Source organism: Pediculus humanus, genomic scaffold, assembly GCF_000006295.1.
Source record: "Pediculus humanus corporis 1103172108287 genomic scaffold, whole genome shotgun sequence".
In the NCBI taxonomy this organism is placed as follows: domain Eukaryota; kingdom Metazoa; phylum Arthropoda; class Insecta; order Psocodea; family Pediculidae; genus Pediculus; species Pediculus humanus.
The window spans coordinates 698903-720270 of NW_002987856.1; the positions used below are offsets into that span (position 1 = coordinate 698903).

The 21368-nt window shown below is 29.4% G+C and overlaps 4 protein-coding genes across 4 annotated transcripts; 3 read left to right on the forward strand and 1 right to left on the reverse strand.

Moving 5' to 3' along the window:
• Positions 1-6134: 6134 nt before the first annotated feature.
• Phum_PHUM530550 (uncharacterized protein) lies at positions 6135-10258 on the forward strand (the record flags this gene model as incomplete). The annotated part of the gene is made up of 12 exons (XM_002431443.1): positions 6135-6232; positions 6908-7090; positions 7424-7522; positions 7798-8146; positions 8442-8561; positions 8782-8947; positions 9052-9138; positions 9214-9304; positions 9394-9548; positions 9677-9847; positions 9934-10034; positions 10115-10258. 12 exons carry the CDS (start codon positions 6135-6137, stop codon positions 10256-10258), a joined length of 1764 nt encoding a protein of 587 aa, XP_002431488.1.
• Positions 10259-13093: 2835 nt separating this feature from the next.
• On the reverse strand, positions 13094-13768 carry Phum_PHUM530560 (uncharacterized protein; the record flags this gene model as incomplete). Its single annotated transcript, XM_002431444.1, has 2 exons — positions 13094-13456; positions 13751-13768. The coding sequence occupies 2 exons, from the start codon at positions 13766-13768 to the stop codon at positions 13094-13096; spliced, it is 381 nt and encodes a 126-aa protein (XP_002431489.1).
• A 451-nt stretch (positions 13769-14219) lies between these two features.
• Phum_PHUM530570 (ribosome recycling factor, putative) lies at positions 14220-15017 on the forward strand (the record flags this gene model as incomplete). The annotated part of the gene is made up of 2 exons (XM_002431445.1): positions 14220-14306; positions 14358-15017. The coding sequence occupies 2 exons, from the start codon at positions 14220-14222 to the stop codon at positions 15015-15017; spliced, it is 747 nt and encodes a 248-aa protein (XP_002431490.1).
• A 360-nt stretch (positions 15018-15377) lies between these two features.
• On the forward strand, positions 15378-20057 carry Phum_PHUM530580 (DNA polymerase theta, putative; the record flags this gene model as incomplete). Its single annotated transcript, XM_002431446.1, has 12 exons — positions 15378-16212; positions 16287-16739; positions 16824-17027; positions 17119-17242; positions 17339-17579; positions 17649-17945; positions 18069-18300; positions 18579-18832; positions 18938-19036; positions 19166-19354; positions 19594-19728; positions 19965-20057. The coding sequence occupies 12 exons, from the start codon at positions 15378-15380 to the stop codon at positions 20055-20057; spliced, it is 3156 nt and encodes a 1051-aa protein (XP_002431491.1).
• Positions 20058-21368: the final 1311 nt, after the last annotated feature.

Sequence of the window (21368 nt, forward strand, 5' to 3'; positions counted from 1 at the left end):
CAACAACCTCTCGAAATCGAAACGAACGTCGACGACGAAGAACACCGCCGCGTGCACACCCGTTTCGACCCTCTCTCTCTCTCTCTCTCTCGTTCGCTTTTAGTTTTTTTTTTTTTTTTGTCTTCTGACACGTGCCGCAACCATAAACTTGACAATAGCAACACTCTGACACATAATTGAAACTTTAGCTAGTATTGAAAGAAAAACTAAAAAAAAAAACGAGAAAGAAAAATTAAAAATCATCATCGACGATGACGACGACGACGACGACGACGATCGTATATTACAAAATTATATAAATGCATTTTCGTCTGTCACGGTCGTGACGATAATAATAATAATAGCAATAATAATAATAATGATAACGATACTTTGATTTTGGGGGCGTTTTATTTATTTAAATTTATATTTTTTTTGTTGATTTTATTCATCATCGTATAATACTTTTGTATTTGCGCAATTTTTTTTTTTTATTCGGTCGATCAATATTATTATTATTATTATTATTAATTTTTTTTTTGTCGAGGAAAACGATGTGGCGGTGTTTCGATTATGATTTGAAAGTTGCCGTGTCAATAGAAAATTTGTATACGTTTTTTAAAAAAAGACGTTACGTAACAAACGATAAATAATAAAGTTAAACAATGAAAAAAAAGTTTTTGGGTAAGCGACTAACTCTTCTTGCGGAACCTTATCGGGAAAAAGATAAATGCATAATCGATTAAAATGATAATTTTAGGGGATGAACTTTTTTTTTTTTTTACAACCCTCCGAGACCATCGTGACATTCATTCGATGATAACCGTAGCCAATTAACGCTCTTAACTTTTTCGAGAGTAAGAGGACAACGTTACCCATTCGTTACGGTTAGTTTGTTCTACCGGTTTTTTTTTTCTTTTCGATATATCGCTTATCGATATATCGAAAACATGGGAAAATTTTTTAAAAAGAAAATTCATTCGGGGAAAAACTAAAAATGGAATTAATAAATGAATGGTAACAACTTTCGAGAAAAAAAAAAGGAAAAGAAAGGAAAAAGAATCGTTTTAAGATTGTAAAATCATTTGAAAGGTGTAAGCACTTAAAAGAAAAGAAAAAGGAAAATAAATAAATCAAAGGAAAAAAGGAAAAAAAAAAAAAGGAAAAAAGGAAAAAAAAAAAAAAGGAAAAAAGGGTAAAACTTTATTCTAACTTGGATGCATTGAACGGAAAGCGTAAATATTGTGCAAAGCACAAACCGTAAAGACTCGGTTGAAATATTTTATGTTATAAATTTAAATTGAAGAAACCTGGACAAAATACCTGTTTTTCTCTTCCCCCCCTTTTTTTTTGCTGTTGTTTAATTATTACCAGCAAAAAAAAGAAAATTCGTTTGGAAAAATCATCAAAAAATTATTAACTATATTTTTAATCAAACGTGAATAATCGATAGGGAAATTTTTTTTTGTTTGATGGGGATGAAAATGATTGCTTGAGGGTGTTTATAAGAAATGGACCAAAATAAAAGGCGTCGGTCATTTTGTTGTCTTCTGCCACGCGATTCCTCGACAACAACAACACGAAAAAAAAAATCGAGTCATCTAAAAGGGAGGTGAAATAATTAGAAAAGTAAATGTTTTGATGATGGTGGTGGCGATGGTGGTAGTAGTGGGGGTGGTGGTGGTGATGGTGGTAGCAGTGGGGGTGGTGATGACGTCAGTATTATTCGCTTAAAAAAAAAGTTTTTGAAATTTTTTTTTTTTACTGTTAGGTACGTTAATGTAAGGTAATTTTTTATTTCCTTTTTTCTCTCTCTCACTCTCACTCTCTCTCTCTCTCTCTCTCTCTCTTATTTTCTACATTTAATTAAAAGTTTAAACGAGGACAAAAATCACATTTAAAAGTTGGATAATTATTTAAAAGAGACGAACCGTGATAAACTGATTTGAGACAATAAGAATAGAAAAATGGAGGAGATACGACGACAGGATGCGATTGCAGGATAATGAGAGAGAGAGAGAGAGAAAGAGAGAGAGATTCTACCCCCCATCATCTCCCCTTTTCCCCTTCTCCCCTTCTCCGCGCCCTTCACATTCAATTTCTCCACATTTGACTGTAGTACGGTATAGTATAGTTGGAAATTTTGACTTCCGATACTTTGATGACGTGCGTTCGTCGTTTTCAATAAAAGATTTTTTTTTTTGTTGTACGTTGTTACCCCCCCCACCCTCGCCGCCATTTTTTTTTTCAAAAACTTTTTTTTATAAATATATATATATATGTATGTACGATTCTTTATTAAGAGAGTTTTTTACTTCGAGTCGAAAAAGTCGTTATAATAAAACTTTTCTCGTTAACGACGGTTAAAAAAAAGGAAAAAAGAAAAGAAGACGCAATGTAAAATGTTAACAAAGGGATGAACTTAATAATAATAATAATAATAATAATAATAATAATTTTTTTTATTTAAATGTATATTTTATAACGTGACGTCACACTGACGTCATTATCATTTCGATAACTGCACGTGGCATTTTTTTTTTTTTTATACTCGTCATCGTCGAATTTATTTTAAGGAAAAAACAAAAAGCGAAATAATAATAATAATGATGATGATGATGATGATGATGATGATGATGTTGATGATGATGATGATGATGATGATGATGATGATGATGATGATGATGATGATGATAAAAAAAAAAGAAAAAGAAAGAAAAAATTTACGATTCGAAAATTGTTTCCACTTAAAGCTCATTAGCCACGTTTAAATATTTATTATTTAAAAGTACAATAATAATAATAATAATTACTTTTTTTTTTATTATTAAGAAATATATTGTGGGGAGGGGAGGAAAGGGAGAGGAGGAAAGGGAAAGGAGAAATTAAAAACAAAAAAATATTAAAAAAATGAAAATGCGTCGGAGACAAAAACGAGGGAGGAAGGAGAGAGAATGGGTTGTGGGGGTGAGCGGGGGGACGGCGGTTGTAAAAAACCGAGAGGAAAACGGTCAAGTCCCAACGAAAAGGTTCAGCAGTCATGTATTCATCCTTTTAATTTTTATTTTTTTTAATGAGTTTTCTGCTCATTAATAATGAGAGGGGATGGATCCTCTCCGATTTCCAAGTCATTTACACGGAATGCAGATTTTTTTCTATCTCTCTCTCTCTCTCTCATTCTGGTTCCTCCGGTTTTTTAACCCCGGTTGGATCCCTCCCTTCCCCCTTCCCCCCGTTTTTTTGTTTTGTTCTCGTTAGGTGCCGCCTTGGAAGCAATTAAAACTTTTTTTTTTCCTTCTTTTCTTTTGTCTTTCTCTCTCTCTCTCTCTCTCTCAGCTTTTTTTTTTTACGAATAAAGTTAAAATAGTGGAAGAAGTAGGAAATGAACTTTAGGCTGTTATTTGAATCTCGTTTAGGGGGGGGGGGAGATTATTGCGTCGTTTATTTTACCCCCGGTTAAACTTTTAAATTAACACTTTTTTTTTTTATTTAAGATACTTCTCTTCGAGAAAATTATTATTATTATTAATAAAAAAAACGTGAGGGGTGAGATGGAATGGGGAGGGAGGATTTTTTATTCAGGGATTCAGGGAATTGAGGGGTTAGGGTGCGAATGATGTCGAACCGAAAAAAGTTGAATAAAATTGGAAAATTTAAATTCAAGTTTGTTGGATTCGTACAAACACAAACAAACACAATAATAATAATAATCATTTATCTACCCTTTCCCAGGGAAAAAAAAAATATTTTCCTATACTGCGGGAAAAGTTGAAAATCTCCAGTTTGTGCAAAATAATAATCATAAACAATCCCTAGTATGGAGAGTAGTAATAAACAACCGGAAGTTAAAGTCTCTCATGAATACGGTAGATTTTTGGTTAATCTAACATCATTTTGAATTATGACAACGTTTACGACGAGGTTAATAACTCATACGTGTATTTTATTTCATTATTCATTCATTTAAACTAAACTTTTCTATATCAAAAGGTTTGCTTTGTTTATTATTATCATTATTTATGACATACGCACGCACGCACGCACACACACACGCACACCTTTGAAAATTTTCTACTCGTCAAAATCAAATTATTAAATCGGATGTTACTACATCATCATCATCATCATCATCGTATAACAGGAAAACGGGAAAATTTTCAAAAAAAAAAAAAAAAAAAAACTTACGCGTTTTCATTCGGTGATTGTTGTTGTTGTTGTTGTTGTTGTCGTCGTCGTTGTTGTTAAATAAATAAATTATCAACTTTGATAAATTATTTTAATAATATTTTGAAATTGTTTTATCCGTCGTTTTAACCGTGACGTCATTTTACTTTGTTCTTTTTCTAAAAAACCCGTTAATTTAATCGTTTGTTGTTTGTTTTCTCTCTCTCTCTCTCTCTCTTGTTTGTTGCCCCTTTTTTAACGTTGGCAAAAAAAAAAAATAAAACAAACGTTTTCTTAATTATGTTAAAATTATTTTGATTATACATTCATAAAAAAACAAAATTTCGTGGGTCGATTTATTTATTAAAAAAAAAAAAAAAAAAATATGATAAAATATTGTCTTTAACGTTTCATTAACCTGGGGGAGAGGGAGGGGAGAGGGTTGTTTTTTTTTTTTTTCGTAATGAATTCTGATAAGAATGATGGGTTGGGTGGGGGGGGGGGTAAAATAGAGAAGGCGGTGATGGCTTATGGGTGTTAATTATAGAGTAATAATAGATTTATGACTAAAACCGCCCTTTCAACCACCCTCTATTCGATATTTATTCATGAATCATCTACTACTACTGCTACTATAAAGGTGATAAATGCAATAAAATAATTATAAAATCTTTTTTTTCCTTTTGTTGCCGTTTTTGTGCGTGTGTGCGTGAGTGCGTGCGTGCGTGCGTGCGTCGTTTCTCTTTTTTCATTAAAAATAATTTTTTTAATTTCTTACGTGTATAAACGTAACAGCAATTTAAACGTTTTACGTAACGAACGCGTATAGGGGGTTGAAAATGATAATGATAATAATTATTAATAAAACAGTTTTCGTTTTTTCACAACCCCTCATCGATTTAAATTAAACGTCATCTCTCGGGGGGTTACATTGTTTATTTCGATTTGTTTATTAAAATAAATTTAGTTAAAAATTTAACCGAAAGATGTCGTTTTAAATAAATAAAATAAAAAGTAACGGTCGAAATCCGTAAGATGTCGATGTTGATGACGTAAACGTGTGTGTTTGAAAACGTACGAAAAGACTCATCTCGTGGCAATCATGTATTATGGCAGACACCTTGCGCAGATCAATACATTGAAGACGGTATTTATTCTTATTAGTCGAACAAACTAGGTTCTAGCCTTTGAGATTCTTTTAGTGAAATTTTTCCCGTAAACGTTTTTCTTTTTTTTTTCTATTTCTTTTTTTTTATTTCTTTATCGTCATCATTATTATTATCGTAATACCTGAAAAAAAAGTAAATATATATAATTTAATTACGGATATAAAACGTTTCGCGTTATCGAACATCGTGGGGGAAAGAAAGAAAAAAAAAAAAAAATTTTCCACGCCGATTAAATAATAATAATAATAAAGGAAAGGATCGGTGGTGGTGGTAGCATCGGTAACGACAACAACAACAACAACAACAGCAGCAGGAGTAGTGGTGGTAGTAGTAGTAGTAATAGTGATAACAACAAACGTACATAAAGTTTATTTATCAATGAGATAAAACGGAAAAGGAAATTTTAATTGACGAATAAGTGTTACCACAATTATAAAAAAAAAAAATTTGTAAAAGAAAAACAACAAAAAAACCGGAAATAATTATAAAAAATAAGAAAGGAAAAGTTGTAAGGAAAAATTGTTGTTGTTGTTTTAGTGTGTGTAAAAGATTGTGTGTGTGTGTGTGTGTGTGTGTGTATGTGCATGGCACTTGATTGTCCTGCAGAATTCATTGATTTACAACAATTATTATTATTATTATTATTTGTAACAACAACAACATGTGATGATAAATACATAAAAATTTAATGTTTGTTTAAGAGAAAGAAAGAAAAGAAGAAGGAAAGAAGGAGAAGAAAGAGAGAGAAGGAAAGAGAGAGAGAAATTTTTTTTTTTTTTTTAAATTTATATATATAAATTCCATGAATTTATCATCATCATTATGGTCAGTATGGCAGGAATGGAAGATCACGAGCGAAAAATTGTCATCGAGTTTTGTCATTTGTTGGAAAAATCAAAACAACTTTTCAACGGATTGAGGTGAGAAAATTTAGAAAATTTAAAATTTTCCATTTGAATTTCCCATTTTTTTTTTTTAGAAATCATTCGACGAAATGGGGGGGGGGGGAAAAAAACGTGACGGCGCCATTAAAATCGTCGATATTAAAAAGAAAAACCCCTTACGCACACACACACGATATTGTTTTCCCCCCTCCATCCAAATCATTCGCAATATTATTATTATTACTATAGTATATATAGATTTGGAAAAAGAAGAAAGAGAGAGAGAGAGAGAGAGAGAGAGAGAGAAAAACGTGGCAGGAATTTGTTTAATTTTAACAAATAAATTACATTATTATTATTATTATTATTATTGTGGTTAAACTGATCGTGACTCACTGGATTGTCGAAAAAAGCAAAAAAAAACAATTTTTTTACTTAATTTATTCATTTTTTTTTCTTTCGGGGGGTAGGGGAGGAGAGGGGAGAGTTTTCCACCCCCCAATTTTTTTTTTTGGTTAAACATAGAAAAAATTTCGTCGTCGCACACACGCACGCGAAAAAAATTTGTATTTTACATAATATTTTTACATCGTGTAAATTTATTATTATTATTATTTTGTACATATAATTAAACGTTGTAAATTTTTTTTTTATAAATAGAATTACAATCGTGGTAGTAATAATAATAATAATTGTTATTAATAATTTCAGGGATTTACCACAGTACGGTCACAATCAGTGGCAAGCATATTTTGGAAGGACGTTCGACATATATACGAAACTGTGGAAATTCCAACAGCAGCACAGGCTAATATTAGATTCTAAATACGGTTTGAAAAGATGGCAAATAGGAGAAATAGCATCTAAAATAGGACAGCTTTATTATCATTATTAGTTAGTAACAAAAACAAAAGCAGAAGACTTGTTTCCTTTTCAATGAATAACACAAAAGTATTTATAAAAAAAAAAAAAAAAAAAATTTTGATGAAGAGAAGGGAAAACTCTTATCAATTTTCCAACATTCTATTTTCGGTGTTTGTTTCAAGCAAAAAAAAATTTCCCGTTTTCCCGCATTTCCTCTCCTACCTCCTTCCTCCCTCCTCCCCCCACAAAAAAAACCGTGAGATAATAATTATTTTTTGCGTGATGCTGTTGCTCTGTCGATTGGAAAATTTTGTAAATTTTTCTTTGATGTTTCCTTTTTTTTTTTTTTCGTTTGTTTTTCAGTTTGAGAACTAGCGAAACAAATTATTTAAACGAAGCATATTCATTTTATGCCGCCATTAGAGGAAGAGCATATTATTCAAGAGCCGCAAAAGAAGATCGGTAAGAAACATTTATTTATATGTAAAAGAAAAAAAAAAGTTTTCCATTTTCCGATATGATGGTAGTAGTAGTAGTAGTAGTAGTCGAGAGGAGAAAAAATAAAAATGCGGAAAAATTATTATTTACATTTGCCAAAAAAAAAAAAAAATCGAAATAATTTATTTCCGGTTGAATAATTGCCAGGAAAAACGTGGTGGTGGAACCATGTACATGTTTGTCGACACGACGCCGCCTGGTAAATTAATATATTTGTTTGTTTGTTTGTTTGTTTGCAGATCCGATTTAATGGTTAAAAAATTACGATATTATGCTAGATTCATTGTCGTTTGTTTGTTGCTCAAAAAAATGAAACTCGTTAGAGATTTAGTCATGGAATTGGATAAGCAAATAGCCGATTATACAAGCACATACGAACCTGATGATCAACTCGAATGGACTCTCGTTTTAGACGAAATCAAATCGTTTATAAAAGCTGACGGTTTGGTGAGCGTTCTTCATTCGGATTCGAACGCCATCGTTTTATCACACAGATTGAGTCCCATGACGACTCCTCCCGTCGAAAGATCATCGATTATGAATTTAACACTGCAAGAAATATTAATCATTGGAAATTCTGCCGATCAGGTCGTGTATACCACCATACTTTCGAACCCGCCCCCCGCCCCCACACACAAAAGATTGTACCATCGTGTACTTTTTGTATACCACCAAACTTTTCATTGATTGATTTGGTATCACTTTCGAAACCGCCCCCCTCCGCCCCCACACACACAAGATTGCACTCATCAATGTACTTCTTCATTAATTCTTCGAATTTTCCCTTTTAAACGAATGTGGGTGGCATGGCTCCTCCCCCCCCCCCCCGGTTCTCCGGCGACGTTATTTATTATTATTATTGTTGTTGTTCTTTTTCTTTTAGGTAAAATTTAGCGAGTTAACGATGGACATGTTTCGAATGCTTCAAACTCTCGAACGTGAACCACAAGAAGATTTCAATCACATTTACGACGCGACACCAGCACCCGGAAGAATTTCATTCGTATGTTTCTTCCCTTAATTATTATTATTATTACTATTTAACGTTTGCGTAGGTTTTCGCGATCGGGGGAGGGAGGGAGGGAAGGAAGGGGGAGGTAGGAAAATCCTCTCGATATAAATAATTTTGTGAAATGCGTACGAGCGAATTATTCGGGGGGTGATTTTTATAAAAGGTGGTACGTATTATTATTATTATTATTATTTGTTTTTTTTTTTTTTAGGAAAAAAATTATTCGATGTCGAGTAACAAAAGCGGTGGAGGAATGTATCAAAATCAAATGGGTTTGTGTCACGAAAATGGCGAGAGACCGGCGAAAAGAGAAAATCCTCATAAATATTTATTGTACAAACCGACTTTTAGTCAAGTCATGGTATTTCTAGCTTCAGGTATTGTCGATTTGATCATTCACCCGCTCCCTCATCCCCCCCGAAATCGTCGTCGATTGATAACGTTGACGTTTCTCTCTCTCTCTCTCTCTCTCTCTCTCCAGGTTTCAAAGAACTTCCAGCCAACGGTGCACTACTCATGTACATTTCCGCCGATGGATGTTTTACACAATCTAAACATCACGAAGACGGTAATTATTATTTATTCGTAAATATTATTATTATTATTAATGCTAATACTAATGCCACGATAATTTTCTCAACAGTCGGTTACGACATGGGAGGAGTTATAATGAGTAGTAAAAAAGAACCGATAGATCATTCGAATAAGAAAACACAATTTAGAGAAACTCATTGGTACGTAGTATTGATAGTATTCTTTCTCTCTCTCTCTCTCTCTCACACAATTTCAAATACATAATTATTATTATCATTGGTTTTTCCAGCTTGTATCCGGGTGACCTGTATCCGTTTACGAGAAAACCATTTTTTTTCATCATCGATTCGGACAATAGTTTTGTTTTTCAACATTTTCCAAGATATTTTGGACAGCCTTTGGTCATATTGATGTCACCCCAAGACATTCCACAACCGTTTCAAGGTAAGACAATCATTTTTGTTTGTTTGTTTGTTTGTTTGTCGTACCCGAGCGGCGTGTTTTTTAAAACGTGTTTGTTTTGTCGTCACCGCCACCATCATCATTGGCACCATCGGTCTTCTTCCCATCAGATCATCAACAACACGGAAGTTTATTCACGTTATTTCTTCACAGTCCACTGACTGCCTTTTGTTACATATGTAACATATTAGATATATCTATTAACCTTTGGGAAAGGTGTCAGTCTTACATAGATAAATTTATAACGGAAGCAAGCAGATTGTTTACAAGGTGTCGAATAGGTATCGTACCTTCCCTTTTTGTTTTGTACGTCAAAACCAATTGTTTATTTGATGATGATAATGATGATTTTGGTTCGTTCGTTTAGATAATAGTTACATACAATTTTTCGGAGATGATTTTTTAAGACTGCTGATGTTGAGATACATATTTTGTTACATGGTATTAAATTTGCACAGAGGATTTAAAGTAAGGTTTGATTATAAATGAAAATTTTCTCGAACAATCGATGATGATGATGATGAATTGATTTATTGATTTATCGATAGGGAAGACAATTTCGTCCTCGTTCTCAACCTCCTCTTCCGGATGGGGATTTGTTAGAACATCCGACTCTTCAACACATAATATTCGATTTAGCATCGCATTTGGAAGTGAGAAATCATTTTTTAGATTCCCAAGAAATGGACTGATTTCAATTTAATTATTATTATTATTATTACCACCATCGTCATCGTCATCACCGTCATCGTCATCGTCATCATCATCAACAATTTTTCACCGGGGATTGTTTTATTATCGTTCAAATAGTTACCAAACCGGTTTTCGTTATGTAAACATTAAGGTTTACCCCCCGTTTTCCATTCCCTCACACCCCACTACGTCACGCACACGTGGAAATCCACGTGGAAATTTTAAATTGTTTCTTATCGCGTGTTGGGCATTAAACAAATCGGCGGCGGCTTTCCTTAATTTTTTTTTTTTTTTTTTTTTTTAATTACCAGGTTACGTTAATAATAATAATAATAATAATGAGGATGATAATTTGTGTTTATTATTTACGAATTCAAATACGCTAACCTAAATAATAATAATAATAATAATAATAATAATAATAATAATAATAAATACGAGAGAAAAAAAAATTGAAAGGCACACATTTACTTAATTATTAACGAACTGATATTGAATACTTTTGACAATAAATATTACTATTATTATTATTTTATAATTTTAGATAATAATAATAATAATAATAATAATAATAATAATAATAATGATTATAATTTATAAAATTTTATATATATATATATATACGGTAGGCATTTTATTTATAATATATCCGCTCCCCCCCATTAATTAATTAATTTGACAAAAAATATAAATAAATAAATAAATTGTATAAAAATATAAATAATAATAATATTAATAATAATAATATTAATAATAATAATGATAAGTTAATAAATAAATAAATAAATAAATAAATAAAAAGCTCTGCCTTATAATTAAACTTGCGTTATTTTAATTTATATATATAATATATATGATAAATAATATTGACTGAATAAAGTAAATTAAAAAAAAAAAAAAAAAAAATATAAAAATTTATTTAATTTTCTTTTTATTAATAATAATAATAATATTAATAATAATAATAATAATAATAATAATAATAATAATAATAATAATAATAATAATGAATGAATGAATGAATGAATTAAATCGGAATGTGGTATCGATGTGATAAAAAATTTTTTTTAAATTTTTAATTAATTAATTGTCATTATTATCATTAGTATTATTATTGTTATTATTATTATTATTATTATTATGGTCACTCTTAAACACGACAAGGCTCTTATTTGTTGGGATTTTTAAGCATTTATTCCAGGTTTCTACCCGACGATTCCCTAGGGATAAATCCTCGGGTGTTATTTATATCATATTTTCCGAAGAATGTGGGCCGTCCCACTTTTTATTATTATTATTATTATTATCACTATTATTATCGTATATAAATAAATACGTAAGCTTAATAATATTCGTTGAGTTTGACCGTGAAATTATTTTACAAAAAATTTTTTATTTGTTTATAACAATTTTTTTTTGTTTAAATAAGTTCTGGGTGAAGGTGAAAGGTTGTAAGATTTTCATCCTTTTTTTCGTTTTTAATTTTTAATTTCGTTAGAGTGGGTGTGGGTGCATGCGGGTGAGATGATGAGGATACTAAAATCTCCCAAGAGTTTTAACCTTTATATATATATATATAATTAAATAAAATCAATCGAGAAGTTATATAAATAATAATGATTGATTGATAAGTGACATCATTCGAATTGTGTTCATGCAAATATTATTATTATTATTGTGAAAAACTAATAATAATAATAATAATAATAATAATAATAATAATAAATTAATTATTATTATTTTAATAAATAACAATTTTCATTAGTTTCGTTTAAATTCCCATTATTATGAAAATAGAGCAAATAAATAAATTAAAATTCGTGATGGAAGGATGATACCATTATCAGGTCGAATAATAATAATAATAATAATAACAATGATAATATATAAATCTTTATCGAGTTTAATTTATCATTTAAAACAAATTACAAAAAAAAAAATTATTTTTGTTTTTTTTTAATATCGGTTTTCTCAAACAATTTGATAATTAATTTTTTTCATTTCATTTTAATTCGTTTGAAATTTAAATTTCAATTAATAACTAAGTACAAAATAATAATAATAATAACGACAGCTTTTTTTTTTTAATTTTTTTAATCTCAAAATTATTATTATTTTTCTGCTGTAGATTCTCCTGCTGTCTTGCTGTTATTGTTTTTTTTTTGCCGATAGTACGAAAATTTTTAAATAAATAACATAAAAACATAAAAAATCAATTTTTTCTCAAGAGATTTATTCATGGATGCCATTATTAATTGAATAAAAATAATACATAAATTATTTAATTTGAATATCGAAGGGACCAAAAAAAAAAAAAAAAAAAAAAAAAACAAAAATATCGATAACATAATTAATTATGTAATTAAATTAAATTTAATTAAAAAGACACTTTTTTTTTTTTTTATTTATTCGTATAATTATTTAAATTTGTTTTAATCGATTTAATCAATTGTAAAAACATGTTAAAATTGATTCGTTTTTATTAATAATCGTCAAAATTTTTATTATTTAGAATTGAAAATTATAGTTTATTACAAAAAGTAATTTACACAATTCATTAAAAATGTTTAAATTTTAATTATGGATATAATTTAATATTGTTTAATTTATTTAATTGATTTTTTTTTAAAAGAAATTTTCTCTCGTGTCGTCAAACACATCAAATTTATTAAATACTGTTGCACTGATGGTATTCATTAAAATATCTCTTGTCGATATATATATATATAAACAATATTTTTTTTTTTTTTGAATGTTATTTTATTCAGTCTTTTATTTATTTAAAAAAGAAAATTGTTTACAAAAAAAAAAAAAAAAAGGAAATTAAATTGAGATTACACGATTAATGTCAATAGAAAATTTGAATTTTTCCTCTTGTTTGGAAAATGTTTTAAGATATTTTTATCACTAACATTTAAATTATTCAAACTATTACTTAATAATAATAACTTATTGAAACCGCCCGTTTGTTGTTGGTAAACTTCAATAGTATCACCTTCTTCCATTTCTAATGTTTCTGGTGTGTCCAATTCGTTTATTGCTTGACCATCGAATCGAAATCTAACAGTGGCCATTGATAAACTTGCTCTTTCACAATAAGCATTCATTAATTTTTTCAATGGCGTGTGTTTTTTTATTTTAAATTGTATAATGGCATTATCTTGTCCTAAAACTTTTAAGTTTATATGTTCAGATGCCTGTAAACATAAATTAATTAATTTAACATTTTTATTCTTTTTATTATATAAAAAAAGGAGGAATAAAATATTATTTGAGAAAAAATATAAATGTATGAGATTGTGTAAGATGTGTTGAATTAATTTTATTAGGTTTTTTTTTATAATTAAAAATCTGTTATGATTACATAAAAGAATGTAAAACGTTTATGGCTATAATAATTTGATTATGTTGTGTTAAAAAAATATCGCGACGAGTGATTTGATGGTTTGCATAAATGTCGTATATTTAATGGATGAACATAATTTAATTACTTTTTTTTCGTCTCCCATATTAAATAAATATTACATTCAAGGTTTAAACACTTTAATTTGTTACACTCGAAAACAATTTTTTTTATTAATATTTCAATTAAATTACTTCGTACCAACTGGTTGGTAGTATTACTGTTCGTCTTGTTGCCACGGCAAACCAATTCAGGCTAGTTTTTTTTTTTTTTATAAATACAACTTTCGTTAAAGGCTAATTTTTTTCTTTTTTTTTTCTATTAATAAATTTTTTTTAAAAATTTAATTAATACGTTATATAGTAATTACGTTAATTTAATTATAGAGATTTAATAATAATAATTATTATTTTCATGTTTTAAATTTTTTTATTTCGGTTTAAAATACGGTTTGTTTTACGAGTGAGCAAAAAATACTCGACTCCGATTCGATTTTTTTATTTATTTTATTTAATTATGAATTAATTTTCGAATACTCTTACAGATAAATAGTAAAAATGATGAAAAAAACATTTCCGTTTATTAATAGATTATTTTACAAGAAAGTTATTATTCATCGTTCGAAAGAATTATCATCACAAATGGTAAATTACCAAATTAACAGTTTTAAATTAATACTACCGATTAATGTACAGAGATTACAGTTTATACATACTAGTTATACAAATCCTGCCAAGGGGAAAAATATTAAAAAAGATAAAAAGAAAACCGTCATTATTGATGAAAATGAATTGAATGAATATTTAAATTTTGAAAAATTGATTGATGATATAAATAGACCTATTGAAAGTTTCAAAGATGATTTGATACAACAGGTATCATTAAGATCATCGATTGGAGCTATAGAAAATACGAAAATTGTTTACGATGGAAATCCGTATACGATTCAAGATTTAGCTGAAATCAATAAAAAAAATCCAAAGATGTTTGTTTTAGATTTTTCATGTTTTCCAGATGCTATAGGAACAGTTGTAAAAACATTTCAAGAATCTCATTTAAATTTAAACGTTCAACAAGAGGGAACTAAACTCATTGTGCCTATTCCTAAAGTAACTAGAGAACATAGAGAACTTTTAGCGAAAAAAGCAAAAATGTATTTTGTCAAATGTAAAGATTCAATTAGAGAAGTGCAAATGAAATATACAAAAAAATTAAATAATGTTGAAAAATTAGGTTCAGAAGTAAAATTTAGAATAACCGAGCAATTGGTTGCATTAGGAGACAAACATATCAAAATTGCTGAAGATATGTTAAAGAATAAACAAAATGAATTATTGCCAAAAGATGATGATTAGTTTTAAGTTTTAATATTTTTTAAAATAAAGATTAATATTTAATATTAAAATTATTCATTTATGAACATTTGAATGTTTTATTTAAATTTACATATTTAAAATTTGATGGGGAGAATTAGACAACGCAAATTTTTTCGTGGCTTTAGAAAAGTTTGTTTTGTTTGCAGCATTGGCGCAAAATGCACGTACACTTGTTACAATAACGGTTTTTCAAATTCATTTGTACATATTTAGTTATCGTTAATATTTTTTAATATTATATAATTTTGTGTTTTTTACGAATAATAATTTTTTCACATTTTACAATGAAATAATTTTTATATGTATTTTTTATTATCGATATAAATCAAAAGCAAAAACATGAATGCTCAATCAACTCCTGTAAGGAAAATGCATTTAAGAAGCCGGTCCAGAGATTCTTTTTCTGAAATAACTCCAATAAAAAAATCAAAATTGCTACAAAATCAAGTAAATAATATAAGTAGCAGTTCAATAGATCAACAGTTAAGTGAAAATGTCGTTTTATCAAATTTGCATAAAAGTCGTGTTAAAAAAAAAGAATCACTGGGTGAGACATCTCATAAAAAAAGATTTAGTTACGATTTGTTTAAAGAAGATACATTCGATTCCGCAAAAGGAAAGAGTAATATAAGTAATAGTAAAAATGATTCGAATGATTTAGGAAGTTTAGCAAACATGTGCAGTGAAATAAAAGAAATGTTTAAAGATCCTTTCAGTAATGATACAGGTTGTTTTTTGAGTGATGAGTTAATTTCTGATAGTAAATTATTTCAAGTGATTGATAGTTGTTCAAAAATAAATGAAAATGGCAATAATAACATAAATGATTTTAAAGATAGTTCACCAGTAGAATTTCAAGTTAAAAAAAAAGTTAAAGAAAACAATAGTGAAATATTGACTGTATCGGATGTCATGAAATGGACCGATCAGTCATTTTTACCAAAAAATAACAGTATGAATTTATCGAATGAAATAAAACAAAAATTATTAGATAATGTTTCAAATCAAGAATTAGTTAAAAGTCAAACCACCGGTTGGACTCAATTAAATTCAAGTTTTGTGTCAAAAGTTATCGAACAAGATGGAGAATACGAAGAAATGGGACCATTTTACGGGTTACCCTTAGCTGTAAAAAAATTATATGAAGAACACAAAGATATTAAGGAATTATATTGTAATAACATGATTTCATTTTTAATTAAGTTTATTTTTTACAGATTATTTATTTTAAAAATATTTAATTTTTAGCCTGGCAAGAAGAATGCTTAAACCTTGAATCTGTAAAAAACCATCAAAATTTAGTTTATGCACTTCCGACGAGTGGTGGAAAAACATTAGTAGCAGAGATATTAATACTCAGAGAAATACTTTGCTACAAAAGAAATGTTTTATTCATTTTACCATATGTTTCAATAGTTCAAGAAAAAGTCAAAGATTTTTCTCAGTTTGCAATAGATTTGGGATTTTTAGTTGAAGAATATGCAGCAGGGAAAGGAGTCATTCCACCCATCAAACGTAGAAGGAGAAAATCTGTGATAATTGCGACAATGGAGAAAGCTTTGGTTGTAGTGAACAGTCTCATAGAGGCTAGAAGGCTTCATGAGTTTGGTTTAATTGTAGTCGATGAACTTCATATGTTAGCAGAAGAAGGAAGAGGAGCCATATTAGAAACATTATTGACACAAGTTATATATAACAGAGGTATTTTAATTAAATTTTATAAATCAAAAGAAATTTGGATTTTAATTTTAAGTTTTTCCCTTTTTTTCATTTTTTTTCCCCCAGATAAAATTCAAATAATTGGTATGACTGCAACAATTGGAAATTTAGAAGAAGTAGGAAAATTTTTAAAAGCTGAATGTTACGTTGGAAATTTTCGACCCGTTAGTTTAAACGAATACATTAAATGTGATAGAAAAATATATTCAATAGATTGGAATTCGGAAAATGGAGTTAAGGAATGCAGGAAGTTACCTTTATCCGCTGAAGGTGTGTGATCAAACTTGTTGAAACTTGTCTCTTTACACACACGGGAAGTTAAATTACTTATAAAAAATTTGACGCTTTATAAATTTTTCAGGGACAGATCCTGACGGGATTTCCGATTTAGTTCAAGAAGTTATACCTGATGATTCTTGTCTGATATTTTGTCCTAGTAAAAAAATTGTGAAACGTTGCTTTTTTTTGAGCAGAATATTACCAAGGTAGACGACCATTTTGTTTATATTATTAAGAATAAATTTAACGGATTTTAATTTTTGGTTTGTTTTTTTTTTTTTTTTTTTTTTTTTTTTCCGTAGGGATTTGATGAAAATTAAAGAACAGCAAAAAAAAAGTTTGTATCGTGCTTTAGTATCGGAATCGAATGATCAAATTTGTCCAGTTTTAAAAAAAACGTTACCGTTCGGAGTTGCGTATCATCATTCGGGTTTAACTGCTGGAGAAAGAAAACTTCTGGAAGAATCGTTTAGGGATGGTACCCTTTCGGTTATTTGCTGTACATCGACATTAGCCGTCGGAGTTAATTTACCAGCCAAACGAGTGAGTTAAAAATTTTTTTTTCTTTTCTTTTCATAAAGAAATTATTTTTATAGAGTTTTTTTTTTTAAGGTCATATTAAGATCTCCGTACGTTGGGAAAGATTTCATAAGTTTAAGCAGGTACAAGCAAATGGTCGGGAGAGCCGGAAGAAGCGGTTACGGTGCCGAGGGTGAAAGTTTTCTCATGTGTCAAATAACGGATTTGGAAAAGGTGAAAAGTTTATTGAAATCGCCGATGGATCAAACGACGAGTAAAATAGATTTGGAAAATTGCAAAAACCTCGTGTTGTCATCCATCGGTTTGGGAACGGCAACCACGAGGAAATCACTTAGGGAATTACTCAAGTGTAGTTTACTTCACGTTCAGGTAACTACAACGTCACTTAAAGGAGTAATAAAAAAAAAAAAAATTTTTTTGTTTTTGTTTTTAAATATTTAATTGCTTGTAAAAAAAAATTTTTTTTTTTTTTTCTTTTTATATTACAACAAGGCGAATAAATTGAATGTTGACACGAAAAAAATGACAGACTCGTGCATTTCGAGTTTATATAAACAGGGAGCATTAAAAATAAAAAGCATCGAATTAGACGAGGATAAGGACGTTGAAGGGAATTCCATTAGTAAATTAGACTTGAATAATGCGACCAACACTAAAAAGTCTTTAAAAATTTCTAACGACTCACCGTTAACGATAAGTCGCTTGGGACGAGCTGCCATGAAAGGTATTTTGTTGAGTTTTCCGCCATAAATTTTTATTATTGTTTTTTGCTTCCATTTTAAAGTGATTTTTTTTTTTTTTTTTTTTTTTTTTTTTTACATTTAACACGAAAGAAGTAATTTTTATTATTATTATTATTATTATTATTATTATTATTATTTTCTTTTATTTTTTAAAACTCTTTTTCTCTCTCTCTCTCTGTTTTTTGCTTCCACGAAACCGTCATCAAAATTTTATATTTCCCATTATTATTATTACTGTATTTTTTTTTTTTTTTTCTAGGGGGTTTAAGTTTAGACAAAGCTCACGAATTGTACGGAGATCTCGTAAAAGCTCAATCGAGTTTGGTATTATTAACGAATTTACATCTTTTATACCTCGTCACTCCGCCCGACATAATCGCACAGATCAAACCGAATTTTTCCGTTTATTTTAACGTTTACATGGAGTTGAACGCGAACGAAGTTCACACGGCAAACATAATCGGAGTCACTGAATTTGCCATGTCAAAATTGGCGATGGGAATTCATCCGAAGGTTTATTATTTTGTCTTCTTTTCGTATGAAAAGATCATTCAACGAGAGCAGTTTAATTTAATTAATTTTTTTTTTGTTCTCCGGGGGGTGGTGGAAACCTTTCAGGCGATACCAGAAATCGTAATTAATCGTTTTTACATATCGCTCATGCTTAACAAGCTTTGGAAACAACATACGGTGTGGGATGTTGCGTCATTGTTTGAGGTAAATGTTAAATCAGGAGAAGGAGGAGGAGGAGGAGGAGGGTAAAAAGTTTTGTTCGTGTATAAGTAACGTTTTCTAATCCGGTTATCCCTTTTTTTTTTTTTTTTTTTTTTTTTTTTTTTTTTGCAGTTACCCCGGGGACAAATTCAAACTTTGATGACGTCGGCAGCAACTTACGCAAACAGCGTACTCAGGTTTTGCGAAAAATTGGAAAAATTTTGGTCTTTTAAATCTTTGCTGACGGATTTTGCGCCGCGTTTGGCACATTGCTGTTCAACCGAATTACTTCCGTTAATGGAACTTCCCGCCGTGAAAAGGGTGAGAAAAGTTTTTTTTTTTTTTTTTTTTTAAATAAAAGCCGGATTTATCATCATCATCATTTTATTTTTTTATTTTTTTTTTATTAATCAGCCGGGTTTTTAAGAATTCATAAGCGAATTCAAAAAAAAAAAAAAAAAAACGTAATACAATCGATTTCACTGCTTTTCCTAATGTAAATTATTAATGGCGGATTTAATAAATTTTTTTTGAAAAAGTGTTGGTTAATCTCGTTTTAGGGTCGAGCTAAACAGCTTTACGAAGGTGGATTTAAGACTTTGCAAATATTAGCGAATGCCAAAGCCGGAGATTTAGTTCGATCGATTGATCACTTGTCTCTAAAGGTCGCGTCACAAATAATAGCAGCAGCAAAGGTAAAGTGTAACTTATTATTATTATTATTATTATTATTAATACTACTGCTACTACTTCCGCTACTGCTACCACTGCTACTACATATTAATTCATTCGTATAAATTCGATTAAGCCTGTTGGAGGGGGGAGGGGTAAGGAGGGGAGGAAAGGGGGAGGGAAATTATCGATTAAAAAAATTATATAGTTATTATCATTAATTTATTTTTATTAATTAATTTTTTTTTTTTTTTTCAAGTTGTTATTGATGGAAAAGGCGGAAAATTTAAAAGAAGAAGCAGAAGACGTTTTGGAAGGATTAGCAGAAAAGTCTGGACCGAAAGATATTTGAAAATACTTTGGATTTTTTTTTTTTCATTTCATTTCATTTCATTTTGCAACAACAACAAAATTAAAAATGAATTATTATTAATTTTTTTATATAATGTGGGGGGAGGTGGGAGGGGAGGGGGAGGAAATTTATAAAAGAAGTTAAATCGTATAAATAATTTTTGTTTTATTATTATTATTATTATTATTATTATTATTATTATTATTATTATTATTAGAAGAAAATTTCGAGTTTTCGTTGATATTAATAAATATAATTTTATAAACCGAAAGGCAATACTTTAACGGAAAATATCAATTTACAAAGTCTACTACTAATTCCACGACTGAATATTAATTAACTCGGGGAATTCATTTCTATTTGTACGTATGTGTACATATATTATTATTATTATTATTTTTCCAAGTCTTCTTATGCAGGGTGTGGGGGTGTGCGGGTGTGCGGTGTTCAGACAAGACCGTCGGGGCAAAATTCGTTTCATTTCTTTACAAAGAAAAAAATCGATTTACCTTTAATGTCATCCACGTTAGTCCGATATTTATAATTAAAAACTTTTTCCTAGCTCTAAGGCTATTTGTTTTCTTTTTCCCTCCCCCACCCCTCGGGATTCCCGAGGGAGTATTATACGTCTAGTACTAGGCCGTGTGCCTAGTATCTTTTCACCTTAAACTTTTAAAAAATATGATATCACGGTCGTCTTTTTACTCCCCCCCTCCCCCTTCCTCCTCCCCAAGGGGAAAACAATTTTTTTTTTTTTTAACCTCTTTTTCAAAGTTTTTAGTTTTTCTGTTTTGTTGTTGTTGTTGTTGTTGTTAAGCATAAAACTCATTTTAAAAGGAAAACGTTTTGGGGTTAGCAACAAAGGAAAAAAGGAAAAAAAAAATTAAGCAGTAAAACTAAAAGTAAGGTTTATTACCCATTTAAATTTTTCTTTTTTTTTTTATGTTTATGTTTATGAATTCTATAGTTTTTATCATATTTTATTATTATTATTATTATTATTTTTTGTATCCACAGATATGTGTATGATATTTAGATTCGCGTTTTTACCGTTGTTATGAATTTTTACTACTTGAAAAAAGAAATTGAAGAACATTAAGAATTTATGGAAGGATTTGTGGTGGTGAACAAAAAGAAATAATATTATCGAGGAGAAACATGAATAAGGAGGGGAAACAAATAAGGGAGGGAGAGAGAGAGAGAGGTAAGTAGTGAAAAAAGAGAGGAGGAGGAGGAGGAGAAGTAAAGAATAGAAAAAATGCGTAAATGAATTTAGCACACGAAGGTTCGATAGAAAAAAAAAAAAAAGAC